This window comes from Nelumbo lutea, chromosome 3 (assembly GCF_056320005.1).
Source record: "Nelumbo lutea isolate HS-2025 chromosome 3, American lotus-T2T, whole genome shotgun sequence".
Lineage (NCBI taxonomy): Eukaryota > Viridiplantae > Streptophyta > Magnoliopsida > Proteales > Nelumbonaceae > Nelumbo > Nelumbo lutea.
The window spans coordinates 95,356,838-95,379,068 of record NC_142686.1 but is presented as its reverse complement, the minus strand read 5'-3'; the positions used below and the strand labels follow the sequence as shown (position 1 = coordinate 95,379,068).

At 36.3% G+C, this 22,231-nt stretch overlaps 1 protein-coding gene across 3 annotated transcripts in view; it reads right to left on the bottom strand.

Moving 5' to 3' along the window:
* Positions 1–15,662: 15,662 nt before the first annotated feature.
* The window catches only part of LOC148866994 (putative LRR receptor-like serine/threonine-protein kinase At1g56140), a 151,422-nt gene continuing 144,853 nt past the window's right edge, over positions 15,663–22,231 (bottom strand). For 2 of the 3 annotated variants that reach the window (XM_088980597.1, XM_088980598.1), the window contains 4 exons: positions 17,039–17,249; positions 16,718–16,949; positions 16,448–16,601; positions 15,663–16,356 (listed from right to left, as the gene is read on the bottom strand). In XM_088980597.1, the coding sequence (XP_088836723.1) occupies positions 15,964–16,356; positions 16,448–16,601; positions 16,718–16,949; positions 17,039–17,249 (990 nt within the window). In that variant the 3' untranslated portion in view covers positions 15,663–15,963. The remainder of the gene's footprint in view (positions 16,357–16,447; positions 16,602–16,717; positions 16,950–17,038; positions 17,250–22,231) is intronic. The other variant, XR_016110621.1, reaches the window with a different exon arrangement.

Genomic DNA, 22,231 nt, shown 5'->3' with positions numbered 1-22,231 from the left:
GGTATTCTTGGACTCAAAAAGACTTAATCTAAAGTTGGAAGCATAAGAAAATGATTTCTAGACCATTGGAACCAATATTTCTAAATTTCTAAGGTTGTGAATAGTGCATATCGACTAACTATAATCTGATAGTCGACTACTACTGACAATGGAGGCTAGTGTTGCATGGACACTACTTGGTAGATGACTACAAAAGATCATAAGTCGACTATGTCTCACAGTCGAGACTAGTTATAAGTTTGTAATTGACCATTAGGAGGGACTAGTCGTTTGTTAGAGAAAAAACATTACTCCCTACGAGTGGTAGTCAACAACTTGTTTATGCTAGTCAATTACTTGTAAAAACATTTAATTGTTTGAAGATATAAGGACTTTCATCTCTTATGGTATTGTTGGAAACTCAATTTGAACATTTCCTAGTATGGATTAATCCCTCCCAACGGTCCTCTAATGGTTATATGCTTTCTACCACCATAAATCCGTGGTTTTGTAATGAAAACTCAAAAAACTTGAACTAGTGTTTATCTACAAAGAAAAAAGAGCAACGTGACCAAGATTTCCTTTTAAGTGAAGAGATTTTTGAGCTAAATTAGTTTTATAGTGAGAAAAATTGTGTAGCCTCTTGGCTTAATTGTTTCTCACTGAGATTTGTTGAATCTCTTCAAAAGTCTTAGCATGTAGTTATTATGAAAACTTTTGCATTGATATGGTTTGTTTTGTATTTGTTTAATTAACCTAATAAGAGGTTTTTGCTTTATATTTGTGCTTATATTGCTATATCTTTTCTAATCTATGTGCACCCATAAGCCAACTATTTATGTTTGGTTGACACCCAAAATTTCAGCCAGTTAAGGTCTTGTAGACACCTAGAAGTCCAACTAGTTTTAATGGAATTCTCAAGTGGTTGCTTGAGGAGAAGACATAGGCCTAGGTTTGGCCAAACTCCTATAAAACTCTTTGTGTGTTTTACTTTTTTGCATTGCACTGATTAGCATACAAATACACACATATCGTTCCATTCAATTCAATTTGCATTCATTGTTTTATAAGGCACTAGTTGGGGGAAATTCCTTTTAGTACTCAATTTGCTCCCTCTTGGGTTAGGCTATTTGGATAACACCCTTAGATAGTGTAGGATCTGCATCAATGCAATATTGTGGACGGTGGGGTAATGTAGGTATTGACATACCTTATTGATGGAAAATCCCACATTTGTCTAGTCAGAGTCACACACTAGAGGCTGCCAACAATGCTCCAATATAAGGTAGGGTTAGGCAACGATTCACCATATCATTACAGGAGAGTTGAGTATTACAGGCAAATACACTACATTGTTGGAAATGGGCTTTACATCTTCCATGTCATGCTGCTTAAGGATATCAAGTATGTATTGTTGTTTGGTGAGGAACATTTCTTCATTGGAGCAATGAACTTGAACTCCCAAGAAGTAATGAATGTTGATAAGGTCTTTCTGTGCAAAAGCTCTAGATTGATCAATAATGAATTATTATACCCATTACCAGTATGCCATTGGCATACACTAATCTTATATATATATATATATATTCTTAAGACAAAAGAGGCTATACAAAGATGCCCTCTTTGTTCAATATTTGGAGTCTAATAGTAGGCGAAGGTCTTTATTTATGATTGTGCCATTATTATGCATTGAGTGTGCAGGCCCTGGGAGTTCTTTGAGAGGATTCCCCGCAAGTTTTCATTTTGCTTAGGTTGTGTTTAGTTTGAAGGAAAATGTGGGGAAAGGAAGGGAAAGGTAGGGAAACCTATACAGGGTTTGTAAAGGTTTCCCTACATTTCCCTTCCTTTCCCCACTTTTTCCTTCAAACCAAACATAGCCTTAGGGTTTGTGTTAGGGTTTCTTCTTGTTTCCTGGCTGCTCTTCGAGAGAGTTTTTGCTCTCATTATTCTATCTTCCTCTTTGTCAGCTGGCTTAGCTTGGTTTTGCTTGATTTTTCTTTTTCTATGTTGGTGTTACACTCTTATTACTCCCCCGCTATTATTTTTTTACTTGGTTTGCTTTTTAGTTGTTGCGCTATTCTGGTTGGTTCTTATTTCTGACCTTCTTTCCGTTTAGTTTTTTTTTTTTCCTTTTATTGGTTGCTGCATGGTTTTGATGGGTCTTTATCCTTCTTAGTTGATTGTTGAGATTTTGGGTTAGGGTTTGACAATTGATCGTTGAGATTTTGACTTGTAGTTTTTTTATGGTAAAAGATGAGCTACACAAGCCTGGGGTAGCTCTTCCCCTTAAATCCATATCACAAATAAAAATAAAGTCACAGAACCTAAACTCTCTACTAGACTCCTGGTTGTTTAGAGCTTTACAAGCTAACCAATCAGCGGCTTGATTTGCTTCCTGATACGTATGCTTGAATTTGATATTTAAGTTGAAGAAGTCAACGAGATTCTGACATTCCTTGATGATGCATCCCATTCTCCATGGGGGGCGAGAATCTACCATTGAGTCAGTCGGTTTCCATTTTAGAGTCTCCTTTGATGGTGATTTGTTGGTCCCTGTAGTTGATCGCAATATTAACGACCTCCCAAGCTGCCCAAGCTTCTGCAAGGTTAACTGTCGAAATTCCAATCCAAAGAGCTTTGGTCTCAAGGACTTTGCCTTGATGTTTCCTAGCAATACACCCAATGGCACAGTTGTCATTATTTGATCAAGAAGCATCAAAGTTAATCTTGATGCAATCAGATTTAGGCCTGAACCACTCAACATGAGTTAAAAGTTTACTGTTAATGTTAACCATACAATTAGAGACCTCTTTAATTTCATTCTAGTAGATTAAAGCTCTACTAATAATAGTCTCAACATTATTAGCTAAGCCATTAAAACATTTATTGTTTATATTCTTCTAGATGAACCAAGAAATACAAGCAAATTTTTCTCTAAAGCTTAGTTTGGAAGGAGTACAAATACAAATATGTAGAGTGCAAAATCTTGTATTTTGTATTATTTTGTATGTATTTATATTGTACATATTTGTATTTGTACTCCTTCCAAACTGAGCCTAATGAAATTATTCTTGAAGTTAACATTTTTGGCTTACCTAGAATTGACCACCACTAACTTAACGATGTATTTGTGTTCATGGGAATTGTCAGGTCCCCAACCAACCTAATCCAAATTTGTTTAGAGATTTCACATTTACTAAAAAGGTGGTCGATGTCCTCGACTTCCCCACAACGAACACAAGCTGGATTGATCCCAAAGCCCCTAGCAATGAGATTGTTACTTGGTTTTTTATTACACTCTTACTACTCTCTTTTACCCCTTGTTCTTTTTTACTTGGTTTTGCTTTTCAGTTGTAGTGTTATTTCTTGTTTTTTTTACTTTCTTCTTTCTAGTTGAATGCTTTTTTTTTTATTTCTATTGGTTGTAGCATGATTTTGGTGGGTGTTTCTATTCTTTTTTCCAAATAAGATTTTTTTTTTAAGATTTTGGGTTAGGGTTTGATTGTTGAGATTTGAGTTAGGGTTTTTGATTTTTGTGATTTTATCTATTGTTTTAACCTTGTAGATTTTTTATTTTTGTATGTAGAGCTGGCAATCTTGACCCCAACCCATTTGACCCACCCACCCATACCCACCCAATCTATTGGTGAGTCAATATGGGTCGAATAACCCATTAGGGTCAGGGTACCCATTAGGGTAATGATGGATTGGGTCGTGTAGGTCAAGATGGGTTGGGTCAATATCAACTCTATCTATACTCACCAAATCTCAAAAAACAGAAGTTTCAATGATTTAAACTCAAGTCTCTTAGCATGCCCACATCTCATTACACTTCCAAACCACCATGCCACATTTCATTTTGAGATTAAAAGTGAAATAAAATAAATTTTATTAACTTTCATGTTCACATGGAATTTGATACAAAAACACTTTTATAAAGTAATTTTATGAAAATGACTTTTATGAAAGCACTTCTACAATAGTACTTTTACACGAAAGCACTTTTACAAAAGTATTTTTACATGAAAACACTTTTATGAAAGTACTTTTACAAAAGCACTTTTACACGAAAGAATTTTATGAAATTACTTTTATGAAAACACTTTTATGAAAGTATAAAAGCACTTTTATGAAAATACTTTTATAAAAATACTTTTACATGAAAGCACTTTTATTAAAGTACTTTTACGAAAACACTTTTATGAAAGCATAAAAGCACTTTTACAACAGTACTTTTACGAAAGCATAAAACCACTTTTATAAAAGTGCTTTTATGAAAGCACTTTTACAGAAGTACTTTTGTAGAAGTACTTTCATAAAAGTAATTTTGCGAAAGCACTTTTATAAAAGTTATGCATTTTTTGCAACTTTTCCATTATTTTCTACATTTTCTGTAATTTTTTTTGTATTTTCTGCATTTTTTTGTATTTTTTGGTATTTTTCTACATTTTCTAAAAAGTTATGGTATTTTTGTGCATTTTCTATAACTTTTGGTGCTTTTCTGCATATTTTTTGCATTTTTTGTGTTTTTCACGCATTTCCTACTATTTTCTGGTTTTTTTTGCATATTTTCTGATTTTTTTCCACAAAAGTTCTGAATACTCTATAATGTTTTAGTATTTTTTGTAATTTTTGGTATTTTTTTTGTATTTTTACAATTTTTTTGGTTTTTATTTGCATTTTCTGCAATTTTTTTACTATTTTTTATTTACATTTTTTTCATTTTCAGGTATACAGGTTGACCTGACTCGTTTTTGTCATGTGGCAGTCTTGTGAGAGATTATTCTCTCAAAATTTATTATTTTGGGTATACGAGCCATCTTGACCCATTTTTGTATTTACAAGTAAGAGTAGGTGGGTTAGTATGGGTGGGGGTGGTTAAGGATCAATATGGATGGGTCAAGTGGGTCAATATGGGTGGGTCAGGGTGAGTTAGGGTTAGGGTGGGTTATGACCCTTTAACAAAGATTGATGATGGGTCATGGTGGGCTGGTTGGTCAATATGGTTGGGTTGGTATTCAACCCTTACCCAACCCAACTCACCCATTTGCCACCCCAATTTGTATGGTTTCACTCCTCTTTCTTTCATTCCTCTTGGTCCCCCACCCACACTTTCTCATGCTTCTCTTTCTCTCATGTTGCTTTGTTTGCCTATTTTAACCATAGGTTTCGGTCTCTGGAGACGTTTGGGGCTGGATTGTGATTGCTAAGACCTTCTCTCTCACTCCTCTTTCATTTCTCTTAGAGGGCGTTCTTTTTTTTTTTTGGATTTTGAGAGGGGGGAAAGTTGGTCAATGGGATTTTGGTTCGCATTGACCAAGAATCCCATGTTCTTTTTTCAGATTTATGTGGGACCAGGGAAAACTTATTTTCCTAGGTACCACTTACCCAGGTAAGAGATACCCATCTCCTAGGTGGGTAAATAACTTTCCCACCTAGGGGGAAAGTTACCAACACTGGAATGGGACAAAAATGCCCCTTTAAATAGTAGATTCTTATGGAAAAATGATCATTTCCTTATTTACATGAGAAATAAAAGAACAAGGGTAAATGCACTTACCCGAGTAAGTGTTTTCCAGGAAAAACTTACTCAGGTAACTACATTTACCCGGGTTAGTAACTTATCGAAAAGCTAAGAAGCCTTAGTTCGTCCCCCACTTTCTCACACTCCTCTTTATTTCATTTTACTTTTGATTTGTTTAAACCATTGTCTTATTTCTTTGCAAGGTTTCTGGTGGGAGGTAGAGGATCTCTTTTCTCCTTTGTTCTTGTTTGTTTTAGCTATTGTTTTATTTCATTTTGTGTTGTAAGACAAAGGCATAAGAGGTGATTGTAACCAATTAGCACTGCTGGATGTTACAGGTGTTATAGTTAGCACTAAGAAACGAATTGGGATCTGCTTCTCACAGAGCATGCCTCACAATGACCTCATAGCCACATCTCACCCTTTATTGGGAACATCTCCCATGAATAATAAATTTAAGTACGAGAAATGTTCCCATGTGCGGCCAGGACATGCTGTGAGGACAGTGTGAGGCGTGCACTGTCAGTAGCAGATCCGGACTCCTAAGAAACATTGGACGAGTGCACCTGCGAATGAGAGGCGAACACGTATTAACCACGAATTAACGGAAGTTTTCTCCATTATGAATAATTTGGCTGGTTGAACCAGCTATTATTGACTCTCCTCCGGTTGAACTGCCCATAAAGGGATTTCATTCGAACTCCCTTAGTCCCTCCCATTTCCTCCACTTCTCTGGTTCTCCCAGTCCCAGTCCTAACCCAGAAAATCATCCCATCAGCCACTCACATACACCGGTGTCCATAAACGTGGTCCACCGGCGGTGGCAAGAATTTCGATGGTAAATATAGAAAAGTTCTCTCCAATCTCCCAACGATTCTTATTTCTTCTTCTTCTTCTTCTTCTTCTTCTTCTTCCCATCTTCTTCTTTCTTCTTCTTCCGAGAACCATTACTCCTCACATCGGTAGTCATCAGTCGTCAGAACAAAAGCTAATCTTCCCAAGCCCTAACCCCTGTTTCATTAGTCATTGTTTTTCATTCAAAACCGAGAAACAACAGTGGGATGTGGGATGTGAGATGTTTCTGGTCAATGTGTCTTACTTGTTAGTCCTTCAAATCAGACCTACCACTGGAGAAGACGAAGAAGAAGAGTCGAAGAAGAAGAAGAAGAGAAGAAGAATAATGGAGAGACGAAGAAGAAGAGAAGAAGGATACGTCGCTGCCGCCTGAGCTCTGTTGTCGTCGATTCGCTACCGGAGCTCTGTTGCCGCCGGTGGACAAGGGTTACTCTGTTATATGGGTAGGGTTCGGTGGAGAGAAATGGAAGAAAGATTTGAAAGAAGAATTGAAGAAACTGGAAAATGGGGCTTTTTGATTGGGTACTCGACCGGTTCGTGTTCACGCTAACCAGTTCGTTTCCGCATGAATTGGACCAGACCACGTTAATGCTCAAACGCATGTTAACGTTGGCTTGGTCGATGTGTTGATCAGCCATTTGTGGGTGCACTCATCTAATGCACAGAATGCGAGCTCCATTTTAGTATTGGCTGAATGTATAAATTCATTCTTTTGTATACAAGACAAACAGACAAACTCTCATTTCTCTCTCTCTCTCTCTACTATTCTCGTTAATTTTTTCATCTCTAGGTAAACCAACCCATGTTTCATTTGCTTAAGGCCCTTTCTTCTGCTTAGGGCCTTCTGTGAATGAGATTAGTGATTGTCTTCCTTATTCAAACTTTGCAACACTTAACATTTGGTATCACAGTTGTGGTCCTTAGCCATGGCGGAGGGAACACGGTTGTAAGAATTAAGGAGATTGGACGAAACCCTCAAAATTCTTGTCCAAGATTTCAAGGAGAATGCTAAAAAGCAAGAAAAGGCCATTTCTGAGTTACAGTATCCTATACCTGGAATCAATTTTCAACAAAGTCAGTTGCTGGCTCAAGTACAAGCAACTTTAAATGCATTTGGTGTAATTTAACTTTAAATCAGCAAAATTTTACCCGGTTTCCCAAGATTTAATGGGGAGGGTTTGAAGGGATGGCTTTACAAATGTCTATGGCTGTTCTGAACCGTGGATAGATTGTGTGGACTAGACCAGTCCACACCCACGGTGGCATTCTGTAGGCGTGGTGTGGACTGGTCCACACCATAATTTTTGATTCCATGTATCTCATATACATTTTATGGGAGATCTACACAGTTGATCATAAATATCTAATTTTTGCATTTTATATGGTAAATAAATTGAAAAAAAGGCATCAATATGTAGACAATAATTGCATTTTTTAAATTATTAAAAAATATTATTTTAAATATTTAAAAATAAAAATTAATAATTTAAATATAATTTTATTAATAAAATATTAAAAATTAATATTTAAATAATTAAAAAATAATTGAGAAGGAGAATTGTCAGACTTGTGCTAGAATTAACATTAAAAATTATTATTTTATTGATAAAATATTAAAAATTACTAAAAGATTAAATAAAATGAGAGTAATTGGACCAATGTAACACATGTGTGTTACACTTAAACCTTCTCACAAAATGTCTACACGATAGTGTGGACCATCCACAAGAAAATACTATGGACAATAAATTGGGGTGTCCATTCCTATCCATGCTATTTTGTGGATGAGGACCATCCACACATAACAGAACACCATATCTTATTGTGAACAAGACCAAAATGGTCCCGTCCACGATATATACACACTACCAAACACCACCTAAGGCTCTTTAGTGGCATTAGATGCTAGTGAAGCTTAGGAAGGGATTACCGGATTGGTGAAATTATGTAGAGGCATTGAATGCTAGATTTGGGGAAAAGTTATTTGATGACCCAATGGCAGAATTGAAAAATCTAAAGCAAAATTCTAGTATTCAAGATTACCAAGACCAATTTAAATCTTTATTAATTCGAATTGAGCTATCTGAAGAATATGCTCTCAATTTGTTTTTTGAGTGGATTGAAGGATGAGATTCAAATGCCAACCCGAATGTTCACTCCCCAAACCCTTGAACATGCTCTATGCTTGGACAAACTCCAAGAAGCCACCTTAAACACATTAACCAAATGAACTAGACCATTTAATTCACCCTTACTTCCCACTGCAAAATTACCACCAAACTCTTCTTTGATTCAGCTCACAAGCAAAACATCTACCATTAACACCAATGTTAAGAAACCAAGGTCTTTTGATAAATCCACTAAATCCATGACAAAACGTAAAATGGATGAAAAGCAAGGTTTTTAAAACTGAACTGGTAGGGGTCTTGTTCCTGGGTCAAACGGTCTGACTGTTCGAACCGAATGGATGGCTCGTTTTGACAAAAAAAAAGGTCAAAACCATTGAATGGTTCGAATGGTTCAATCGCCCAGGTCAGTGGTCTACTGACCAAATCAACATTTTTTTGGCAAAATTCCGATTTTGGAGTAAAATAGAACCGATCACCTAACTAGTTCCCGATTTTTCTTATCCAACCGTCCAGTCCGGTTTTGACAACCATGGTGAAAAGAGGGCTGAAGGGTTGTGTTTTGGGTGTGATGAAAATTTTGTTCCTGGTCATAGATGCAAAAAGGGACAAATTTACAAGTTGGAGGCAAGGATTAAAGTATCGGTATCGAGTATCGTATCAGATAGCTTGAATACGGATACAAATACGCTTTGAAAATGCATGGATACGGATGAAAAATATGGATACGCTAGGGAAACACATAAAAGTTTCATATTACATTAACAATATTAAATTTAAGGCCAAATAACCATAAATAATATATAAATACATAGAAAATGTATATTTTAATGGTGTATATGAAAAAAAATATTACAATTAATATAATATGATGCATAAATATCATACAATTTTTTTGATAATGTATCAATCAAGAGTCCAGAATGCAAAACATATTTTCTATTATATTTTAATTATTTTTATTTTACTATTTTTACTTTTTTACATTAACAAAGAGGTCAACTAAATATTAAATTATCTATGTAAATTAAAATATCCATTAATAATTTATAATCTTAACTTAAAATATATCAAATATATTAAAATTTCTAAGATACATATCATATGCAAATCTATCCATATCATATATCAAATCTATTCCATTATTATATTTTTATTCCTATAATTTTCTAATTAAAAATATTTTTTTGGTATAAATGTAGATTAGTAGATTCAATAGATTCAATTTAAGATTATATTCTTGAATATTTTGTAAACAATGTTTTTATTTTCTAAATAATAAATATGATTTTATGTAATGTAAATTAATATATGTATATATCATGTGCAAATTTATAAATTTTAAGTACTAAAATAATTATTTTCTTATTAATATTATATTTTTATATTCAAATAATATTTTGATATAAATGTGGATTTGATATTTTATTTCTTTCTATTACTTTATAAAATACTGATTTTAAGTATTACATTTTTAATTTTTAGTTGGATTTAATCATAATATATATTATTTATTTGAATTGCATTTAGGTCAAAACGAAATAAGTTTTGTAATCATTTACATATAAACACAAAAGATGGAGTGGCATAATGGCTTTCAAGTACTAATGTTTAAGTTATATTTCAGTTTTGGACGCGGGTTCGAGTCTTGTAACTTTCTTTTTTCAGTAGAATATTATGCATATATTAATTGATTCTGTAAGTACTCATTACTTCCTGATCCTATTGTTGCTTAGAGAATGGGGTCTAGATTGATCCGTTTTGGATTGGATCTAATCTGATCCAAATCTTGTTAAATCGGATTTGGACGGTCTATTATAATTATTGGTTTGAATCGGATCTAAACCAAATTTACAATAATCCAATCATGAGGTTAAACCCTTGTCTAATTTGAAACTGAACAAAACTAAAGGTGGCATAAAATTACTTTTAAGAAAACACTTTTATAAAAGTAATTTTATGAAAATTACTTTTACTAAAACACTTTTACAAAAGTACGTTTAAAGAAGTAGTTTTATAAAAGCACTTTTACGAAAACACTTCAATAAAGACACTTTTACAAAGTACTTTTACACGAAAGCACTTGTATGAAATCACTTACAAATGCATTTTAATGGAAGTACTTTTATAAAATTACTTTTATGAAATAACTTTTACAAAAGTACCTTTATAAGAGTACTACGAAAGTACTTTTATATAAGCACTTCTACAAAAGTACTTTTACAAAAACATTTCTATGAAAATACTTTCACTTTTATAAAAGTGTTTTTTCAAATGCCAAAAAGGTATATTTTTGTAATTTTCAGATTTTCTTCATTTTAATATATTTTTGTAATTTTTTGTATGTTCTGTTTTTTTTTTTGTATAATCTTTTATATTTCATTCAGGTTGGATTGGATCCAATTCAATCCATTTACATTTTAATGGATTGGATTAGATTTGGTTTATATTGGATTTGAACTGGAATAGGTCTAGTCCATTTGTAAGTGGACTCACATTGGACTGGATCGGGTTGGACCAAATCTGGTTCAGTTGACACCTCTACCTCCATCGCCACTGCAAATAACTCCACCTTCTTGTTGCTCATCCTCTTCTTCTCTCCTCACTTCGGCCCTGCAAACTCCAACTATCTCCTCTACTCGTGGGTTCATTACTACCCTCATACAGTGAAGCTGAAGATGCTGTAGGCCCAAGGCCCATGAGTAGAAGGTGGAGAGACACCATGATGGGTAAAACGAGTCAATAGATTGATCACTTTGTTCAGGTGAGGAGTGACTGGGCTGAAGCAAGAGGAAAAATGAGTCAATAGGGCCTACAGTGGGCTGAACCAAAATTGAGAACAAAACATAGAGTCATCCCATTGGAAGGCTGAACTAGTGAACTGTAGGTCGCCGAACAAACTCTGTATTTGGGAGTGTGGCCTCATCACATAAAAAACATGCCCTTAGATGTTGAAACAGCTTGTAGTAGGCAAGATAAACTTTGTACCCCTAGTGAGAGGCACTATAGCCCAAGAATATGCATGACTGAGAGCGATATTAGTTTCACTCTGGATCTCTTAAGCACAAACTATTCACACATTCATACAAACAAGACATTACCACCATGTACTGAGAACATATCTAGGAGATGTATTCTCAATCCACGCTTGTACGATCTTGTTGATAGGGATGTGGTAAGAGTGTGTGGGGTAAGACATCTGAGATCTTCAAGTTTATGAGTATTATTGGGGCGCAACTAGGGATAATAGGTGCACCCAAAGACCTATAGAATGGAATAGCTAGTCTCTGGTAGCCGTTCAAAGAGCTTCTCCATGGTGATATGTTTCCAATGATGGGACAAGGAAGTCCATTGATCAAATATCTGACTGTTTGAACAGCATCAACCTGGAATGAGATAGGAACTGAAGCATTGGCGAGCATTGCGAGGTCCAACTCGATCACATTTCGGTGCTTGCGCTCCATTCTACCATTTTGTTGGTGCATGGGGGGGGGGGTTGCTTTCTTGGCACACATGTTCGTCTTTTCTTCTGTTCTCCTTATCAGCAATAACTATTATAACCAAGGTTTAAAGTATTGATACAATACTCCTGATATAAGGCATATTGTATTCATATTCATGGCCATGAATATAGGATATGCCACAACTAAATAGGTATCCCATGAGATGTGTGTATTGGCATATATGCTTCTGCATCGAGCCATATCTTGTCATATTGGTGGATATAGCCTGATACACATTAGTATTAAAGTGTATTGATGACTAGTTTGACGAAACTGTATATTGATTGCTTTTGGATTGTTTTGTAAATTTAATAAGTGAAATTTATAATTTAAAAACTTAAATAAATAACTTAAGAATAATTTCCCTAAAAAATAAAAAAACTCAAAAATATAAAAATAATTTATTTTGTCTACCTTCAATGACTTATATGTTTAATTTTGCATACAAAATGTATATTAAAAATGAAAACATATTTATTATTTGAAAAAAATAAACTTACTATTTATATATAAAATACAAAATAAATAATTTTTCCTAGACATTTAATAAAATTTGAAATTTATAATTATAAAAATTGAAATAAGAGTGACAATTATTGTATAATGTATACATGTCCAAGAGTCTTGATATTGTTGATTGTAATGTTTCTTTTCATATAACCTAATAACCTATTAAAGTGTGCATTTATCATGTGTATATACCTTATTCATAGATAATTCAACTTTAGATTTACTATTAATGTATTTATGTGAATGTGCTTAACATGAGATTGATAACCAAGTTGAAAAAACAATTTCAAAATTGGACTAATGAAGATAACCAAAAGCTCACATTAAGTCATTTCTTACTACATTTTATTATTGAACCAGAACAATCCATTAAACAAATCTACACTAAATTAAATTAATAAAAACAAAGGGAAAAATTGAGCCCAAGGAGCAAAATAGGGGAAAAACATGATAACCTAAGGAAAGGAGCAATACCCCATGTATTGGTGGGCAAATTTGGTTTTTATACATTAATTTAGGTCCAAACTAAGGTTCATATTTAGGTTGATCCTTAACCTAACCCAACCCACCTAATTTACACCATACTTTATTAGAGAGAGCTAAAAGGGATTAAGAGATTTTTAAGAGGAAAATAAGGATTTAATGGGGAGGGAAGATGTTACAAACATTGACTATTAAGGGGAGAGAGAGAGAGAGAGAGAGAGAGAGAGAGAGAGAGAGAGAGAGAGAGAGATTTATTAGAGTAAATATAGATTTTATGAGAGATGAATGATAAAGACCCATGAAGTTTTTAATGATTTAACATAAAAATAAATATGCACATGTGTGAGAAAGGAGAGGAGGTAGGTGTGAGCTCTATAGTGAGAGGACCCTCACCTCCCTTCTTTCCACTTTATATATATATATATATATATATATATATATATATATATAGTTGCCATTGGTTCTCTATGGTGTTCTTAACATCTGATGGCTCGTGTGAGAAAGGAGAGGAGGTAGGTGTGAGCTCTATAGTGAGAGGACCCTCACCTCCCTTCTTTCCACTTTATATATATATATATATATATATATATATAGTTGCCATTGGTTCTCTATGGTGTTCTTAACATCTGATGGCTCTCCAAGTTGTTAAAGCCTGCAAGTAAAATGCATGATACTTTTCTTTTCGCTTTTTTTTTTTTCATTTGTATTTAGGAGGTGAGTTTTGGTCTTCCATTCATGGTTTTTGAGTTAATGAATTCTTTTATTTTGTGGATACTACGAAGAGGGCACCAGAACTCTTTGGAAATGATGTTGTCATTCTTCGATTTGTTCATTTTGAGAGGACTCTAGTATCTTCTGATTTAGGACTGTTTGGAAATGATGCAAATAACTCTGAATGCAAATATGTAGAGTGTAAAATGGTCCATATAAATTGCAAAGTTGGGTTAGTTTTGCACCAACAAATTTACCTTCTTACCAATCAGACTTTTAGTTGTAATGGATGCAAACACGAATTCCAATAAAGCATATGCCTTTTTTTATCAAAAGTCCACTTGAATGCAAATTTACTTCTTTTTTATTGATGTATTTTTACATCTTATTATCAATGTAAATATGCATTGGTCTGTCATTTGTCAATGCAAAAATGTAATTTTGCCAAACACAGACAAAAGTGAACCAGGTGCAAATTTACCTTGAACCGGAATTTACACTCTATTTGCATCGTTTCCAAACGCAACCTTAGGCTGCCTTTGGAAACGATGCAAATAAGTGTGAATGCAAATATGTAGAGTGTAAAACGGTTTATATAAATTGCAAAGTTGGGTTAGTTTTGTACTGACAAATTTACGTTCTTACTAAACAGACTTTTATCTGCAATGGATGCAAACATGACTTTCAATAAAACATATGCTTTTTCTTTATCAAAAGCCCACTTGAATGCAAATTTACTTCTTTTTTATTGATGTACTTTTATATCTTATTATCAATGTAAATATGCATTAGTCTGTCATTTATCAATACATAATTGTAATGTTGCATTGTTGTCAAACACAGGCAAAAGTGAACCAGAGCATAAATTTATGCTGAACTGGGATTTACACTCCATTTGCATCGTTTCCAAACACAGCCTTATTGTAGATACAAATATATCAAATTCCAATAAAATAAAATTATTCGATTCATTTGTCATTCGCATTCAATTGTTAGTTTTAAATATTCACGAATGTCGAATTGAATTCAAATCACCCTTTCTATTGTTCTGGACAAAATGCAGCTAGAGTGAACTTTTAATTAAAAACCAAGTCATTTTTCCTACACCAAATACTCCAAAGTACGATTGCACTAGGGATGATCATGGGCTGGGCCTGGTCCGGGCGCACCTATGATAATGGCTATAGCCTAGCCGGGGCTTGGGCTGGCCTAGGTTTTGGGTCTCAAATATTAAACCTAGCCACACAAAACCTAAGCCCAAGCCTGATATTTCTGGGCCAGGCTTATGCGATCAAGGCAGGGCCAGCTTGAAATGATCACCCCAGATTGCACCATACGTAAACGGATGCCCAGAGTGCGTATCTTGTTGCCGCTGGTTCTCCCCTTGAAAACATAATGCCCAATCAACTAGCGGTGATTGGAAGTGGTTGATTTGGAAAGATTTATGCTCTCGTAGGTTTGAGGGTAATTGATAGTTTATGTGCTGTTCTGGAGCATCTTTTATTTATTCATTGATCAAAAGGCAGAGATTTGAGATCAAATCCCACTGCCACAGCGGGGGAGGGGGGTTTATTGGTATGGGAGCCATTGTTGTATAGTCCAATCAGGCATTCACCAATAAACCTGAAAAATGAAAAAGATTTTGTCTTTTCCTCCTAACCATACGATAGGAAACTGTACCAAAATTTTTAACCATATCAAGTCATCAAGAGGATTGGTAAGCTTTCACTTCGAATTGTTTTTAAGTTTTCTCTTAGGCTCTGTTTGTTTTCGGTGCAAATTTTAACTGGAAACAAATTTTACACCTGGTTCAGTTTTGCTTCCATTTGCTTGTAAATATAATTTGCAATTTTTCCTGATACAAAATTTGCACTTTTTGTCTCATTTTAAGTTTTTAATTCACTGGTAGTGCAAAAATTTGTATAAAAAAACTAATGCAAAATTAGCACCGCCTTCTTCCTGCCTCGATTCTTTCTCATATAAGAGGGGATCACATAATTTTACTTCATATTTTACTTTTCAGTTCTCACAAATAAACATGACAAAATGAAATCTGAAGCAAAAGTAAAGCAGAATTTACACTTAACCTATTTGCACTCCCATGCATGTACACCAATACAAATGAAATTAACACTATAAACAAACTAAGCCTGTCACAAAATGATCAAATCGACTAAACAGAGCAATTTGGTTTGGGTAATATGGATTCCTGTCAATTTGGTCTGGGTAATATGAAATTAACACTATCATTTCTTTTCTTTTTTTTTTTTTTTTATGTCAAAACAACATACTCTCTCTGACTGTCATGGAGCATTGGTTGAGTAACACTTGTGGGGGGACTGGAATTACCTTTCATGCTTAGATTAGGATTTGATGACGTTGAGCTTGGCATCAACGTTGAAAAAGTACTGCCGCTAGCTTGAGAGCTGATAATATCATTTAATTGCCAATCTGTTAAATAACCAGGCCTGTATGTGACTTCACCCACTTCGATGTCTCCGGATAGCATGGCCACAACACGTGACATGGAAGGTCGTAGTGTTGGTGATGCTTGAGTGCAGAGGAGAGCCACTCTTATGAGTCGGCAGGCTTCACTTTCATCAAACTCTTTAAGTGTTTGATCCATCAATTCCAGTTCACGGTGATGTTCATGTAGATTCCATGCCTAAGGAATTAAGAAATGATGGTGTCAAGAAGGAATTTTATAAATAGTACCAGTATAATAGAAAACTTACATAGATTGTTTCTTTTCATACCCATTCAAGAAGATACTTTTTCTCTGTAACCAAATTTGAGCAGTCTGCATTTGGCCTTCCACTGAGAACCTCAAGAGCAACAATTCCAAATCCAAAGACATCAGCCTTTTCTGTTAGGTGTCCACGCATAGCGTATTCTGGTGCAAGATATCCACTACAAATACATAAAACTAAGAATTGGAGTTACTAATTTCAATTAGAAAAGAGAAGTAATACACAACTTATTATGATTTGATATAAGTAAATATATGTCTGGTTATGGGTGATCACATTGTTCCTGCAACTCGGGTGCTAATGTGGGTCTTCTTTTCATCATACAACTTGGCCAAACCAAAATCTGAAATTTTGGGGTTCAAATCGGCATCAAGCAGAATGTTACTAGCCTTCACATCTCTATGTATAATCCTTGGATTGGATTCCTCATGAAGATAAGCTAGGCCTCTTGCTGTCCTCAAGCAGATTTCATAGCGTGTTGGCCAATCAAGACATAGATGAGTCTTCCCTGCAAATTTGCTCCAATTTAATATAGATTAATTATCTTTTTGTATCCTGCTTTGGGGTAAAACATAGAGAACTGAGATATGTTCATACCAAAGAGTGCCTTATCAAGGCTCTTGTTTTCAAGATACTCATAAACAAGAGCTCGTTTATCACCCTCAATACAGCATCCATATAGTTTCACAAGGTTGCGATGTTGAACAGCAGATATCGTAGCAATCTCTGTTACAAATTGATTCTTTCCCTGGGGGGATACTACTGAGAGTTGTTTCACAGCCACGTTCCTCCCATCATAGAGTTTTCCCTGCATAAATTTTCAGTATAAATTTAAGGCATGTATATAAGCTTCTGTGGTTATGAAAAATATCTTCAACTTCTTTTCCTTTAAATATCTGCAATGTTTATTGAGCATGAAAAACGAAGGAAAAAAGTATGATGAAATTAATGCCAATTGACCAGTGCTAGCAAAAACAAAAATAAAAAAAAAAATCCAAAGTTCAGAGCCTTACAGGCATGACAGGACCCATGGAAACAAAATTAGAAGACAATAGTTGATATTCATCTCATCATGTCTATACTCTGGCTAGAAATACATAAAACGGCAATACTATGATATCCATAGAGATTATATATCTAAATTACATGGATGCACATGATAGATAAAACTATCTTCTCTCCACAGACTCCACACTGATTCATGGATAGACAAGTGTTTCCAGAACCAGACCAGACCAATGGTCAGATTGGTTCAATCAGATTGTTGAAGATTAATTAGTTTTATGATGTTTTTCTGATTAGATGTGTTATGTTAGTTGTTAGATAGGAGGTGGGGACTACAGTAGTTATGTGAGTCCAAATTTTATTATGTTTTTGAGTGTTATATATGCTGTTTTATGTTTTGCCGCCCTATAAGGGCATAGTTGTCTTTATACAGTTCTATTATTTTAGTATAAATAATAAGTGAAGGGGGCGGCCAGATGATTGCTCTCTTTTCTTTTCAACTTCTCTTTTTCTCTTCTTCTCCTTCTCTCTTCCTTCTCTCTTCAAAAAACTACTTTCTTTTACATTTTTTTTTAATTCAGCAGATTCCTACTCAGATTAAAAAGATTTAAAATGAAAATTGGTTTGACTGTCCTTAAATAACTATTTTTACAAAAACCGTGCTTCTAATTAAAACCTGTTAGAGTTAGCTGAATAAGGGTAGATTAGTCAACTCACCTTGGTTAAGTTATGAGCTTATGTGGCAGTCTTATTAGAGGTTCTCTGTCCCATACTTAAGTAGGGGCAGTTTAGTCCTTGTACATTTAATTAGAGCCTAATCACTATTAAGAGGTCGACTGATAGGGTTTAGCTATCAGGTTCGACAGTTCTTTCATCTTTTTCTTCTTCTCCTCTTCTTCTTCTTCTCCTTCTCTTTCTTCTTCTCCTTACTGGTTCGGACTACTGTAGCAACAGTAGAAACATGGTATCAGAGCGTGGTTCGTGACAACTTCAGTTCGTGCTTCAGTTCTCTCCTTTTCTTCTCTGGGCTGTCAATGGAGAAAAGTGGTTCGTCCCAGGCCTTAAACATCTCAGCTCTTCTTTCTTTCTGGTGCGCAGAACCTCCTTTCCTAAGAAAACGACTTCAGCAGTGAATGGTTGGCTGAAGCTCTCAAACGAAGGTTGGTTATCTCTTCTCTTTGTGCTGTTGGTATTTCTGGGTTGAAAATCTTCAAGAATTTGAGAGGACTGATCAGAACCTAGAGAACTAGGTTGGTTGTTGCCCTGGTTCTTGGAAAAAATTCCAAGAACAGGCTGTGTTTACAGTGACCAAATGGTGTAAGGGCTGCTGCTGGTGGCCGAATGGTGTAGGGGCTACTGTAGGTGGCCGAATGGTGCAAGGTGTAATGCAGTGGTACTAGTTGAGTTCTTGTTGGTCGTGTGGTGCCCTCTTAAAAGCATTAAAGCAGGTCTGTATTGTGTGTGACAGCTATGGCTGTGTGGTGGTGCTTGTGATGCACAAACTCTGTTGAGTATTTGTAAGAGAGCTTGCATGTGGTTAGTAAGTGCTGAATTAATGTCGGTGTAGTCTGTGTTTTTTTTGTGAAATCAGTAGTGGTGTGGATAAGAACAAAGGCGTGTGTATCTATCATTGTGTTTAGGGACTGCTGTGGGTTCTGGAACATCAAACTCTTGATAGCAGCACTTAGTTGGTGATTGGGAATTCAGATTAGAGGCGGCATTGAAGGAGTATCATGACAGCAATGGGAGATGGCTGTAGTGATCAGAAACCTAGTGTGGTGGTTTCCTCTGACTATCTAGGTGTACAGATGACCTCAATTAAACTGAATGGTGAGAACTATGTTCCATGGGCCAAGTCAGTGGAAGTTTTTCTCAAGGCAAAGAGAAAAGTGAAGCATGTGAAAGAAGATAAACCACCGACTGACTCTCCAGGGTTTGATGATTGGGAACAGGAGGATGCTCAAATCATGACATGGCTATGGAACAGTATGGAACCCAAAATAAGTGCCAACTTCATGTTCTTAGATACAGCTAAGGACATATGGGAACATGCCAATAAACTGTATTCTGGGCAAGATAATACTACAAGGGTATATCAGCTCTATCAGGAGTACTTTGGTCTGCAACAAGGAAATAAAACCCTAGAAGAGTACTATGCCAGTATGAAGAACCTCAGAAATGAACTCAATGTCTATCATCCTCTCACTCCAGATGTTAAGGTTCAGCAACAACAGAGGGAACAACTAGATGTCACAAGGTTCTTAGTGGGGTTGAAATCAGAGTATGAACCAGTTAGGGCCCAAATATTGGGGGGCTCTACCCTTCCTACACTTGAGGAAGTGTTTGCTCGGCTTCGCAGGAATTCTTTGGGACAGACAGAGAATCCCACACAGTTTGATAGATCAGCTTTTGTGACAGCCAGAGGAGGTGGACGTGGTACGAAAGGGGGAGGACATGCCTCCCGAGGAGGTCGTGGTGGTTCCATATTTGGCCGTGGTGGTGGTCGTGACTCAGGGGGAGGCCGTGGCAAAGAAAAAGGCAGCTCTACAAGGAAGTGTACCCACTGTGGCAGGGAAGGACACTCGGTAAATTTCTGTTATGATCTCCATGGCCGCCCTCCCTCTAAATGGGCCAATCATGTTGTTGCTGGTGGGGTTGATGTCAGTGATAATCAACAGGCAGACCTAACTCCTTCCACATCTACATCTGTTTCCGGAAGGGAGATGGTGAGTGTACCGCGTGATGAGTATGAGCGGTTCCTTCAGTCCACTTCACAGCACACTACTGCTACTCTTGCCCACTCAGGTATAGCTTGCCTGTCATCTAAAACCTCTCCTTGGATTATTGACTCTGGAGCCTCTGATCACATGACCAGGACTCCAGGTGTGTTCTCTTCTCTCTCTGAAGCTTCCACATCTCAAACTGTTACCCTTGCCAATGGTTCCTCCTCTCCCATCTGTGGTGTTGGCAATGTTGACATGGCTTCTCTTTCTTTATCATCTGTTCTATATGTCCCTAAGTTTCCATTCAATCTTATGTTTGTTAGTAAATTAACCAAGACTCTTAACTGTTCTGTTACTTTTTTCCCTTCCTCTTGTGTTTTTCAGGATCTCAGGACGGGGAAGAAGATTGGTGGGGGGCATGAAGCTGGTGGATTGTATTATCTTGACGGTGGTGGATCGTCAGTTGCACTTCAGACTTCACTCACTCCTCTACAGTGGCATTGTTGACTGGGACATCCTTCTCTCAAGGCACTCAAGATACTAATTCCGTCTTTGAGTCAATTGTCAGTGTTACAGTGTGAGTCGTGTCAGTTTGGGAAACATCGTCGTGTTTTCTTCAGTCCTAGAGTTGAAAGTCGTATGTTGAGTCCTTTTGCTTTGGTTCATTCAGATGTTTGGGGGCTGATCAAAATATAGTCTTATAATGGTTACAAGTATTTTGTCACTTTTATTGATGATTGTTCAAGAATGACATGGATTTATTTAATGAAAGAAAGGAGTGAATTATTTTCCATTTTTCAAAAATTCCATGCTGAAATACGTACACAATTTGGTGTTCCAATCAAAGTTCTTCGTTCAGATAATGGTCGTGAATATTTTCTTACTTCCTTTCAACAGTATTTAGAACAACATGGCATCATTCGTCAAACTTCATGTGCATCCACTTCTCAACAAAATGGGGTGGCTGAATGGAAGAACCGTCATCTCCTTGAAACGGCTCGGTCTATTCTTCATCATATGAGTGTTCCTAAACGTTTTTGGAGTGATGCTGTACTTACTACGTGTTTCCTCATTAATCGGATGCCCTCCTTTATTCTTCATGGTCGGTCTCCCTTCTCTATCTTGTTCCCCACCTTGTCTCCCTTTCCATTAACACCTCGTATCTTTGGCTGTGGGTGCTTTGTTCACAATCTGAGTCCTGGAATAGACAAGTTGGATGCACGCTCCATTAAATGTGTCTTTCTTGGCTACTCTCAGACTCAAAAAGGGTACAAGTGTTACAATCCCATTACTCGGAAGTGCTATGTCTGTCCTGATGTCACCTTTTTGAGTCTGTTCCCTTCTTCTCAGGAACTGAAGCATCTTTGTCTCCACCTTTACTTCCTCTTCCTCTTCCGGTCAGTGATCCCGTTCCGGGTGTTCCTGTTGGAGTTGACTCATCACCTCATCCAGTGCAGATCCCTACTGAACGACCACCAATTCGGCAAGTGTATACACGTCGAACGACACCGGCCCCTCCTCCAGCTTCTACCTTGTCTGCGGATCCTGTCGTTGCTCCTGTTGCTGAACCCTCAGGACTTGATCTACCCATTGCCTTATGGAAAGGTAAACGTAGTTCTACTCTCCATCCCATTTCCAATTTTGTTTCAGTATCTCGCCTTTCCGCCTCACATCGCCAGTTTGTTTCACTATTGTCATCTATTTCCATACCTAACAATGTCCAAGAGGCTCTTAGTTCACCTGGGTGGAGGCAGGCAATGGAGGAGGAACTCTCTGCTCTTCAGCATACTCACACGTGGGAGCTCACTACTCTTCCCCCTGGTAAGCATGTTGTGGGTTGTAAATGGGTGTATACTATTAAATACTTGCCAGATGGTAGTGTGGAGCGTCTGAAGGCTAGACTTGTTGCTAAAGGTTATTCACAGTTGTATGGAGTGGACTATATGGAGACCTTCTCTCTAGTGGCTAAGATTAGCTCTGTCTGTGTGTTAATTTCCCTGGCAGTTATGTATGATTGGCCCCTATTTCAACTTGACATAAAAAATGCCTTCCTTCATGGTGA